Genomic DNA, 13,015 nt, shown 5'->3' with positions numbered 1-13,015 from the left:
AGTATCAATGTGATTATACTCTCTGTGTCAGTACCTGTATAGAGTATCAATGTGATTATACTCTCTGTGTCAGTACCTGTATAGAGTACCAATGTGATTATACTCTCTGTCAGTACCTGTATAGAGTATCAATGTGATTATACTATCTGTGTCAGTACCTGTATAGAGTATCAATGTGATTATACTATCTGTGTCAGTACCTGTATAGAGTATCAATGTGATTATACTCTCTGTGTCAGTACCTGTATGAAGTATCAATGTGATTATACTCTGTGGCAGTACCTGTATAGAGTATCAATGTGATTATACTCTCTGTGTCAGTACCTGTATAGAGTATCAATGTGATTATACTCTGTGTCAGTACCTGTATAGAGTACCAATGTGATTATACTCTCTATGTCAGTACCTGTATAGAGTATCAATGTGATTATACTCTCTGTGTCAGTACCTGTATAGAGTATCAATGTGATTATACTCTCTGTGTCAGTACCTGTATAGAGTATCAATGTGATTATACTATCCGTGTCAGTACCTGTATGAAGTATCAATGTGATTATACTCTGTGTCAGTACCTGTATAGAGTATCAATGTGATTATACTCCCTGTGTCAGCACCTGTATAGAGTATCATTGTGATTATACCCTTTGTGTCAGTACCTGTATAGAGTATCAATGTGAATATATTCTTTGTGTCAGTACCTGTATAGAGTATTAATGTGATTATACTCTCTGTGTCAGTACCTGTATAGAGTATCAATGTGATTATACTCTCTGTGTCAGCACCTGTACAGAGTATCAATGTGATTATACTCTCTGTACCTGTATAGAGTATTAATGTAATTATTCTTACTGTGTCGGTACCTGTATAGAGTATCAATGTGATTATACTCTCTGTCAGTACCTGTATAGAGTATTAATGTAATTATTCTCACTGTGTCGGTACCTGTATAGAGTATCAGTGTAATTATACTGCCTGTGTTAGTACCTGTATAGAGTATCAGTGTGATTATACCCTCTTGTGTCAGTACCTGTATAGAGTATCAATGTGATGTACTAGTACCATTATAGGGTATATGTGTGATATTACAGCTGTTACTGTGTTGATGCTGCATTGTTCTCATGTTATGTCTCTGTCTGTGTTATTTCAGGCAGGAGTTTGGCTCCGATCAATGTCCTGACCTTACAAAGGAGGTTTACCTGCAGGACATTCACTGCGTGGGCTCCCTCTGTAAGCTCTACTTCAGGGAGCTTCCCAACCCTCTCCTCACTTACCAGCTCTACAAGAAATTCACAGTAAGATCCTTTCTGTTTTGACACAGAGCCATTTGTTTAATGGCAATTTCTTTCAGTAATATCTCTGGTTTTATTTAAATCTTTCAAAGTTCTTTTTACTTAGACGGGCCTCTCGTTCAGTTATATCCATTTAATGTTTTCATGCAAACATGCTGTGTGTTCAGGCGTTACATGCTTTATCTGGTTCTTAACAAATTAATTTGTGTATTGCTATGTGATCTAATAATCCACTATATAAAAATACATCTGGACTCAAACCTTCATTTCTGGGTGACTGGATGAACTTCTGAATTTAACCACATTATGCAAAAAAGTAAGTGAGGTGTTTAGTATTGCCATATGGCAAGAGAGTGTTGAGACTGAGCTATGTGATGACTAGTCCTCAGATAGAGCCATGTGACGGTCACCTTAGATGAACATATGTGACGGTCAGTCTTCAGACTCAGACAGTGCTATGTGACAGTCAGCCCTCAGAAGGAGCCATGTGATGGTCAGTCCTTAGATGGAGCTATTTGGTGGTCAGTCCTTAGACGGAGCTATGTGACGGTCAGTCTTTAGATGGAGCTACGTGATGGTCAGTCCTTAGACGGAGCTATGTGATGATCAGTACTGAGACTGAGCTATGTAATGGTCAGTACATAGACAGAGCTATGTGATGGTCAGTCCTTAGACGGAGCTATGTGACGGTCAGTACTTAGACGGAGCTATATGATGGTCAGTACATAGACGGAGCTATATGATGGTCAGTACATAGACGGAGCTATGTGGTGGTCAGTACTGAGACGGAGCTATGTGACGGTCAGTACTTAGACGGAGCTATATGATGGTCAGTACTTAGACGGAGCTATATGATGGTCAGTACATAGACGGAGCTATGTGAAGGTGAGTCCTTAGACGGAGCTATGTGACGGTCAGTACTTAGATGGAGCTATGTGGTGGTCAGTACTGAGACGGAGCTATGTGGTGGTCAGTACTGAGACGGAGCTATGTGACGGTCAGTCCTTAGACGGAGCTATGTGATGGTCAGTACTTAGACGGAGCTATATGATGGTCAGTACTTAGACGGAGCTATATGATGGTCAGTACTTAGACGGAGCTATATTATGATCAGTACATAGATGGAGCTATGTGGTGGTCAGTACTGAGACGGAGCTATGTGACGGTCAGTACTTAGACGGAGCTATATGATTGTCAGTACTTAGACGGAGCTATATGATGGTCAGTACATAGACTGAGCTATATGATGGTCAGTACTTAGACGGAGCTATGTGATGGTCAGTACTTAGACGGAGCTATATGATGGTCAGTACATAGACGGAGCTATGTGACGGTGAGTCCTTAGACGGAGCTATGTGACGGTCAGTAGTTAGATGGAGCTATGTGGTGGTCAGTACTGAGACAGAGCTATGTGTTGGTCAGTACTGAGACGGAGCTATGTGACGGTCAGTCCTTAGACGGAGCTATATGATGGTCAGTACTTAGACGGAGCTATGTAATGGTCAGTACTTAGACGGAGCTATGTAATGGTCAGTACTTAGACGGAGCTATATGATGGTCAGTACATAGACGGAGCTATGTGGTGGTCAGTACTGAGACGGAGCTATGTGACGGTCAGTACTTAGACGGAGCTATATGATGGTCAGTACTTAGACGGAGCTATGTAATGGTCAGTACTTAGACGGAGCTATATGATGGTCAGTACTTAGACGGAGCTATATGATGGTCAGTACATAGACGGAGCTATGTGGTGGTAAGTACTGAGACGGAGCTATATGATGGTCAGTCCTTAGACGGAGCTATGTGGTGGTCAGTACTGAGACTGAGCTATATGATGGTCAGTACATAGACGGAGCTATGTGATGGTCAGTACTTAGACGGAGCTATATGATGGTCAGTACATAGACGGAGCTATGTAATGGTCAGTACTTAGACGGAGCTATATGATGGTCAGTACTTAGACGGAGCTATATGATGGTCAGTACATAGACGGAGCTATGTGGTGGTAAGTACTGAGACGGAGCTATATGATGGTCAGTCCTTAGACGGAGCTATGTGGTGGTCAGTACTGAGACTGAGCTATATGATGGTCAGTACATAGACGGAGCTATGTGATGGTCAGTACTTAGACGGAGCTATATGATGGTCAGTACATAGACGGAGCTATGTGACGGTGAGTCCTTAGATGGAGCCAAATGATGATCAGTACTGGAGTAATGTGACGGCCAGTCCTCCAATACCAGTTGATTTTCAGAGGTCAATGGTATTTAATTATAAATATTGATATTACTGATGTCTGTTCTCAGAAAGTTACTTGGCCGATAATAAAGCTGCTATTATATTATAAATATAATACAATCTGTAAAGGTTAGGAAATATTACTATGGATAAAGTTACGCACTTGTCATCTTTCAGGAAATGGCCTCAATTTAATTATTTTGGATAAACTTCTCAAATTATCATAAACTTTTCAAAAGATTTATCTATAGTAGTCACCAATTAAAGTCTATTAGAATTATTGAAAAATAAATAATAAGAAATATATTTCCAACAGATTGTGATCATTTGATAAGCCTATTCAAGATAATTAAATTATCAGAATGTGCGTTTATCCACAAAACCAATGATAACTTAGCTTTTGTTGCAGTATGTACACTACTGGCCCTTTGTATATGATTGTTTATATTAGTGGCATTTGATATGAAATCAGTTATTAATTTCAGGCAGATCTTTGTATTGGTCGGGGTTTACACATGGCTGTAGCTGGACCATCTTCAGACAATGCGTTCATCAGTTATTGTGTCAAGGTTTGTTCTGAGTTTTCATCATTCTAACATGGATTTGTATTAGCCACGTGCATGCAAAAGATTCAACCTACCTATTGGTGAGTGCTCAGGCACAATATGCGTCAGAAAGGCTGACAATGCTGCTCGTACAAATGCTTCCATTCACATAACGTGGTATTGTGCTGGAGTGTTCCTTTAAGCCACAATAATTCTCCCAATGCAGCTATATAGAAGCCTAACAGTTATAATTAATTGTTTTAGCAAGTAGCTCTGTGGATTGTTTTAGCTTTTATTTTCACCTAAAATATGGAACTCTTTTATCATTTCTCCACAGTCCCCATTTTATAGAATAAACCCCTCTGATAAACAGGTCCTGTCACTGCGTGGGGATCAGTGGTTGCTTTAGTTAGAGAATGATAACATTAACTGTTAAACGATACTAAGAAGACGCACCTCTTCTATAAATCACACACATTTCAAGGACGATATTTCAAAGCTTTTTCTCTGACGCATAGTGCATAAATCACATAAAAACAAAGACACAGCATTAGATCATTTTCTTTAGTTTTATTTTGGGCGGGGGTGGGGTTGGATGCAAATATTCTCTCTCAGTAGCCTTTACATTTGACTTGTCCCCTGTAGTGATGGACTTCCACTGTTTGTCTCACAGCTGTTTTTAAGACCCATATTTATAGTGTTGGTATTTATGGAAGCATTTCATCCTGAGACCCTCTGCTTCGCCTCTTTATGGAATGATTCGTCTTGGATGCCAGGGGCCTACCCTACGTTATTGATCTTAAAAAAGAACCGGTCTTATGTTTTACCCTTACTTGGAATACATTTTAATCCCTTTCAAGGACATATAAACAAACTCCAGCTGTGCTAATGGGTCTGGAGAACAGGCAGTGATTTCCAGGGAGTCCACGAACGACATACATTTAATTATGAAAAACAAATGGGACTCTTTGCTATGGAGATTATGGCAAATTTAATCTGGGCTCAGCTGGGACCACACTAAACATATATTTGTCATTCAAAACTGAGATCATTCCAGAAGCAGGTTAGATCACGCTAAAACCTAATTACTGCTCTATTAAATATGTTCGAGCTGTATAAATAAAGTAATAATGATGCTCAATTACTTAGCTCAATATAAATTGGCTCAGATGTAAGTTAAGGCCTAGGGATATATGGGGCGAAGCCTGGATTTACAGGAGAGGCTGTAAGTGTCAAACAGATTTAAGCTGTGCATCATTTTGGTACCTACCTGCAGGTGTGGGAAGAGATATAAAAGCTACTTAAAAGGTCACTCCATTCCTCAACTAGAAAAATAATAACTGTTTAGTAGATATGCCCACAATGAAAACATCATGTATTTAATTGTGCCTTTTTTTCATTTAATTGGGGGTATATCTACTATAATCTATTTCTTGTCTGCAACCTTTGCATGCCCTCCCCAGCACATTGAGAAGACTGGACAATTGCTGCCGCTTGAGTTTAGCTTCACTGAGCCAAACAACCAGGAAGTAACAGGACTGGTTGTGTGACTGACAGCCAGGGGGGTGTAACAAGCTTAATTTATTATAATGCCAATTTCTATTAAAATCTGCACTTTTTGTAAAATGAAAAAAAGAGGACACACTCTACACACATTACTCACCCCAGCAAGCTAAAGTGCTTTAGAGGTCTCGAGTGTATAGGCTTACTGTTGTGGTTATGGTGAAGAAACATTTTTGAGCAGTTTGACAAAAAAACAGGGCAATCTGCCCCCAGCGCTCTCTTCCTATTATCAGAAGTTGAATGGGTTAATAATGGTGTCGGCTCCCACAGCAGAGAGTCTAAGCAGAAAGCACCTGAAGAGACCTCTTTTTTTATTTTCAAACCTCTTTTAAAAATGTTGACACTAACCATGGGAATCAAGCCCAGAGACTCTACATTGAAACAATAAAACTGTAACCAGTTTTATTGTGATTTCAATATAAAGTGATGGCGCAGGGGGAACCCACACACGTGTTTATCAGCTTATTTTGGTGTTTGTTTATCACTAATATTTGTATCTTATATTTACATATTTCTCCCTTTAGAATAGTGCTGCAGTTGGGGGCCAGAGTTCGAAAAGCGGTGCAGTCACCATGGAAACAAATAGAATTCTCCCCCGATTGCTGCAGTTTAGAACACTGGTCAATAATTTATCTTTATACAAAAACCCTAGTTATATCTCCAATCAAGTTGGATGAAATTATCCTGGGATCCCAATTATCTGCACCTCCTTTTATCACCGTTGCACTAATCCTCTATTGTACAAGATGTCTGTCTCCAGAACGCATGCTTTCATTATTTAAGCCTCTCTCACTCTCAAAGAAATACATTTATGATGGAACACTGATAGGCTATTAGACAAAGAATGTCCTAATGGACCGGCTATCTTTTTCTGTTTTGACACTTCCTCTGTCTGATGGCAAACTTGGCACAGCTAGAAGAAATGAGGTTTAGTTGGTATTTGAACAGCTTCGGGTTCATTGCATCTGTCTGTTGTGCTGTGTTTTCACTAAACTATCAGCATTTTCGGGGCAGAAAATAAAAGATTGCATGTAACATAGTATCTGTGTGTATTATTTTGTAATTCATAATGGATCTCTTGGCTTAGTCTTGCCCGATATTTGTGGGCATCTTCAAAGAGGAACTGTCACATCCAGAGAAGTGAAAATTGCTTGTTTCATCACCACAAAAAATACTGTTTCAGCAATCATTAGTATGTCTCAGGCGCACGTACGTGCAAGCAGGCATCTAATGGATAATTGCCAGACAGTTGTGCTCAAAAGTTTGCATACCCTTGGAGAATTGGTAATATATGTACCATTTTAAAGAAAACATGAGTTAGCAAGCAAAACCCATTTCTTTTCTTTCTTGTGGGATTCATATTCAACTATAGGTTATAACAGAATGGCACAATCATAAATCTAAACATGGCAACAAAGAAAAAAATGACCCCTGTTTAAAAGTCTGCATACCCTTAGTTCTTAATACTGTGTATTGCCCCCTTAAGCATCAATGACAGCGTGCAGTCTTTTGTAATAGTTGTCTATGAGGCAAATTGCCTCCAGGTCATGCAAAGCCTTTGGTTGTGCATGAATCGCACGTTTGAGATCTCCCCAGAGTGGCTCGGTGATATTAAGGTCACGAAACTGTAATGGCCACTCCAGATCCTTCACCTATTTTTGCTGTAACCACTGGAGGGTCAACTTGGTCTTGTGCTTAGGGTCATTGTCATGCTGGAAAGTCCAAGAACGTCCCATGCGCAGCCTTCGTGCAGAAGAATGCAAAATGTCTGCGTGTATTTTCTGATAACATGCTGCATCATCTTACCATCAATTTTCACAGGATTTCCCGTGCCTTTAGAGCCTTTAAAGCTCACACCCCCAAAACATCAGTGACCCACAACCATGCTTCACAGTGGGGATGGTATTCTTTTCACTATAGGCCTTGTTGACCCCTCTCTAAACATAGCGCTTATGGTTGTGACCATAAAGCTCTATTTGGTCTTGTCACTCCAAATTACGGTGTGCCAGAAGCTGTGAGGCGTGTCAAAGTGTTGTTGGGCATATTGTAACCGGGCATTTGGAGCAGTATCAAGTATCGTCGTATTATGCTCCTTGAAATAACCACACTGTCTTTTTCCAGAGCCGCCTTTATATCTCCTGAAGTTACCTGTGTCTTTTTCCTTGTATCCCGAACAATTCTTCTGGCAGTAGTGGCTGAAATCTTTCCTGGTATACCTGACCTTGGCTTGGTATCAAGAGATCCCTGAATTTTCCACTTCTTAATAGGTGACTGAACTGTACGGACTGGCATTTTTAAGGCTTTGGATATCTTTTTATATACTTTTCCATCTTTATAAAGTTCCATTACCTTGTTACGCAGGTCTTTTGACAGTTCTTTTCTGCTCTGCATGGCTAGGTATCTAGCCTGCTCAGTGCATCCACGTGAGAGCTAAGAAATCATTGACTATTAATACACAAACACTAATTGCAATTTAAAAAGCCACAGGTGTGGGAAATTAACCTTTGCTGAGGATAATAAAATCACGTGAAACAACTGGTTCAAATTAAAATTTTATTATTTAACAGATAAGCAAAATTACAAAACAAAGTGACATAGGTTTTAGCACTTTCAATGTTATTTAGCTGGCGCGCACATAATCGGTTAAAAGCTGTTTCTTATACGTTTTGCAGATATCCCAGTGACGCAGTTTGTCCAATAGAATTCTCTGCACGTTCTCCAACTCAGAGTTTTCTTATCTCATCCTTACAGTTTTGGGTGTTTTGGGTGTTTGTGCACGTAAAACAGAATTTAGCTGAACTATACAGAAAAGCTTTTGTTTAATATGACTGTAAGCATCAAACTGATATTAAGCATTGGGCAAGATATAGGCAGGTAATGTTTTCTTTACCACCTTTAATTGCCATTTTAATCTTTGTGTGTCACCGTGTGTGTTTTTAACAAGGCCAAACATCCAAGGGTATGTAAACACAAAGGCACAGAGATCTGACGATTTTGCAAACTGTTTCTAGATATATTTCAATGAAAAAATTAAATGCAGAATTCACACAGATCAATGCAGACCTATTTTTCCAGGCTTACTGATTGTGCCCCAATGACAATGCCGGAGGTTGAGTTACCCATCTACTAGTGTTTTATAGGGAAACGCTGCACATGCCGACTCCATACACCATGACCACATTAAATCACTGAAGGAGTGAGACCGGTGCAGTCATTGTGACAGCAAGCCCCAGGAGAGGCTTGAGGTGAGATCCCAGAAGTATGAGGCTGTAGACAGTCGTCTAACTAGCCTAATTTTGGAGCATTTTCTTATGGCAGAAAATGGTGCTTCTGACCGAAGAGACCTAAACACGGCCACCCTCACAGAGCAAAGGAATGCCAAGTTGAGATGCACCAAGAGTTATTAAAGGGACACTATAGACACCAGAACAACTCCAGCTTATTGAATCTGTTCTGGTGAGTAGAATCATTACCGTCAGGCTTTTTGCTGTAAGCCCTGTCTTTTCAGAGAAAATGCAGTGTTTACATTACAGCCTAGTGATAACTTCACTGGCCACTCCTCAGATGGCTGCTAGAGCTTCTTCCTATCTCAGTCTTGCCTAGTGTGCATCACAACATATCAGTGTCTCCACCCTCTGCATGCAGACACTGAACTTTCCTCATAGAGATTCATTGATTCAATTCATCTCTATGAGGAGATGCTGATTGGCCAGGACTGTGTTTGAATTGTGCTGGCTCTGCCCCTGATCTGCCTCCTTAACAGTCTCCGCCAATCCTATGGGGAAGCATTGTGATTGGATCAGGCTACCACTTCTGATGATGTCAGCAGGCAGTGGGCAGGTCTAAAGGAAACAGGCACAAAGTATGTAGCTGCAGACTTAAATACAAGTAATATTTTAATATATGTAGGGAGGCGTGAGGGGACCAGGGTGGCTAGATGGTGGTTTCAACCCTATAGGGTCAGGAATACAAGTTTGTGTTCCTGACCCTATAGTGCTCTTTTAAGTTATATGTAATCATTGTGAAGTAATGTACAACAAGGTTATATTGTGTTTTATTTACTGCAATACAATGATGACAGTTTTCATATGATTTAGTTTATGTTAACTGGTATTGATGAGGCAAAATCAAAACTTTCCAGGGTAGCTTTGAGCCTAGATTTATTTGTATTGTTGTATTTTGTGAATAATGCATATACATATATCAACACAACTAGACAAAAATTGCCTTTTTGTATTCGAAAAATTCTACTCACCTTTGCTGTAACCCCTACATGGTATTGCTGCAGGCTTTAACAAGCCTTCCTGATGCAGCAGCACCTTAAGCATTGTGTATCTTATAAATGTTTAATTTTCATGATTTAGGTTTAATTAAAACCTTTGGAAACCGCTATTTTTGGTTGACGTGGCATTTTTAATACTCAGCACCTCCTGGGTACGCACATTTTAACTGGTATTTACTCTTCAAATTCCACACATATTTTTTTTTTATCTTGTCTTTCTCTTATTTTTTCTTCTACATGAGTTGTATGGGTGTAAGATAAGAATATCTGATGGTAAGATACAGTTGAAAAGCATAAAAATATCAATAGGAAAGCCGTTGACATCATCTAGTTTTTACATTTACGAAAAAGCTGTGTTACTGTTTTTATTTCCTGCTCAGGACAATGTTGTGTTGTTGTTACTTGAAGTCCTAGTAAATATATATATATTTTTTTAAATGAGTACTAATAGTTCTTCCATGATCTTTTTCTCTTCCACCTCCGCTGGAAGACTGTTCCAGGAATCTGGTGACTCTAATGCCCCTCCTCTGGGGCCCTGTCTTCATATTTGACATTGTTGGTGCTATACTTGGAATTCATTTAAATAAGACTAACCTTATATATTCTACTCTGTAACAAATAATACATTAAAGGGTGCAAATCCCATCACCACAAGCAATTCTACCTCTGGTCAGTTTAAGGACATGATTTCCATATGTGGGCAGACCCACAGAAAATGCAGAGTGCAGGGATCATTGAACCCAGGTGGGTCGCTTTGAAGAAACGTCCTGCTATTCACTCCCATAAAAGGTTTAACTGTGCTTAAACGGCATTTCACAGCTTAGTCATTCTCCCCTCTGTGTGCTGGCAGGTATTACCAGTTAATGCACTTACTGCAGCACAAACCGTCCAGTTTCCAATCTCTCCTGCCATTCATTCGCCAAACCAAATATAGAAATCTGATGGATGTCTGTTAAAACAATTGCACAGCTATTCTAACACAAGAACAACAAACACTCTATGTATGCATTTGGGTTTGTTTTTCTTGGCCTCAATCATATATATTTTTTACATGTCCCCGTGCAGAGGAGAAAGCATGAACTATACATATTAGAGTTACATTTTGTTCAGAACGAGGTTTAGTTAGTAATTTGAGGTTTTCTTTTAAATAGTGAGAGTGCGTTAGGTCACATATATTCTTTTGTATTTTCTTTATTGGTAGTATATAAACATACATGATTTATAGAATTCGGAGATCTGCTGAATTCTTTCTATAAAATTTTAGCTCCTCAGCAACGAACACTGTACTTAGTCAATAGAACATTTCTTCCAATATTAAGCGGTATGTATCCATAATAGGGTGAGGGGGTAGACTTGGAAAGGTCCACAAAATGGGAGCAGGCCCACCTAGACAGGGGTGACACCACTCAAATAGTTGGTGGATCACCCAAAGAGGGACTGGTCAGCATGGCATTTGTACTCTTACAAACACTCAGTATTACAAAGTCATCTTGTCCAACCACAACATTTAAAATGAACTTTTTGGTGAATTGAATGAATATATGAGACTCTTTCTGTAAGTTATGGTGACCTTATCAAAATAATGGGGCTGAGAACAAGAAAAAAGTATTTCAGTAGCTGTGTTAAATGTGCTATTGAATGTGAGTTGTGAAAAACGTCTATATATTATTGCACAGTTATAAAAAATACAACCAAGACTTACCTACACTGGATTTTGAAAACTGTCGAGAATTCCATGTGAATTCCAAATTTAGAATCAAAATAACCAAACTGGAAAAATTCTCAAATCAACTTTTTTTTACCTAGTTCGGCTATTTTTGCCTTAAATTTGGAATTCACTTGGGATTAATTAAACGGTTCTCACTTTAGTAAATAAGCCGGTTAATGTCATTAAATGTGTCTCATTTCTTTTTCTTCTGAGTAGCCACAATTTTACTTTATCTCGACTCCCATAATTATATTTTATTATATAAAAAAATAAAAATAAAAAAAAAATAAAGAGAGGGGAAAAAAATCACAGCCCAGCAGATAAATAAATTGTAAACTAAAAAGTAGCACTTCAAATGAAGGATAAATCTTTGTGGTCGGCTTTGAACCCTTTATTTGCATGTGATTTCGTAAGACCCAGCTTGAGGTAAAGACAATAAAAAAGCAGCAAACTGTGAGCTGCGAATGGACAGAAATATTGATTGATTTTAAAGGACACGACAAAAGTGTTCCCTGGTATCTATAAGGATGAACAAGACTGTGGAATTTGGCTTCAAAGCGCAGACTGCAACAAAAACTACTCTTAGTGTTGCTGTGCAGCCTCGTCACATCCTCGAAGGATCCAACGTACAATGCAACTCTTAGGGCTTTCTAATTATCCTTCTTGGAATTTCCTTGTTTTGCTTTCTTCTCCCCAGACAGAGCCTCCAGATTTTACTTTGCAGCAAAGCTGAATGCTTCCACACTGTAAACAAAGTATTCAGGCTTCCCATACCCTCAAATTAACCCTTTGTGACTCAACTACGTGGTTTTACCCATTGAGTACTGGAAAGGGTTGACAAGGCAAGATGTGTCCTGCCTTCTCACGCTCAGAAGATTCAAGTGGTTCTTTCATTCTTGGGTCGTGCTTGGCTTTGAATTGGAGCGAGGCTGAATGAAAAATGTGTATGATGTCAAACATTGTCAAACCTTCTGTACTATGATGTAAGGTTTATCAGATTGCAGAGTTTCCTGGATCTGTACCTGAGGAACTGGGTTTGACATCACATGTCTCACCTACGGTTCCAATATGGAAGCCATGAGATATGGAAGGGTGAAATAGTGTAGCAAAACAGGCAATGGTTTAGTGAGGCGGACTGGTAGAGAATTATTAAAATTACACATAAATGCTTAGTCTCCTCAAGGGCAGAGACCTTCTTTAAGTCACTGTCATGATGGTTCAAGGGATCCCACATAGGCGGGTAAGGATCCACGTGTGGTGGTCCTGTCCATCTTACTAAACGTGTCTGAGCTAACGGCAAGACGTCCCTATTGAAAGTAAATGTCAAGGCTAGTCACTGGGTGATGTGCTGAGTAAATCAGTGTGAGCAATAATTCACAGCTGGATTAGG

At 39.4% G+C, this 13,015-nt stretch overlaps 1 protein-coding gene across 1 annotated transcript in view; it reads left to right on the top strand.

Moving 5' to 3' along the window:
* ARHGAP31 (Rho GTPase activating protein 31) overlaps window positions 1-13,015 on the top strand; it is a 167,826-nt gene that overhangs the window by 86,838 nt on the left and 67,973 nt on the right. The window contains exon 3 of the mRNA XM_063446470.1: window positions 1,148-1,292. Coding sequence (XP_063302540.1) covers window positions 1,148-1,292 — 145 coding nt within the window. The remainder of the gene's footprint in view (window positions 1-1,147; window positions 1,293-13,015) is intronic.

This window comes from Pelobates fuscus, chromosome 1 (genome assembly GCF_036172605.1).
Source record: "Pelobates fuscus isolate aPelFus1 chromosome 1, aPelFus1.pri, whole genome shotgun sequence".
NCBI lineage: Eukaryota > Metazoa > Chordata > Amphibia > Anura > Pelobatidae > Pelobates > Pelobates fuscus.
Note: the sequence above shows the minus strand (reverse complement) of the source record. Positions and strands in the feature narration are given on the sequence as shown.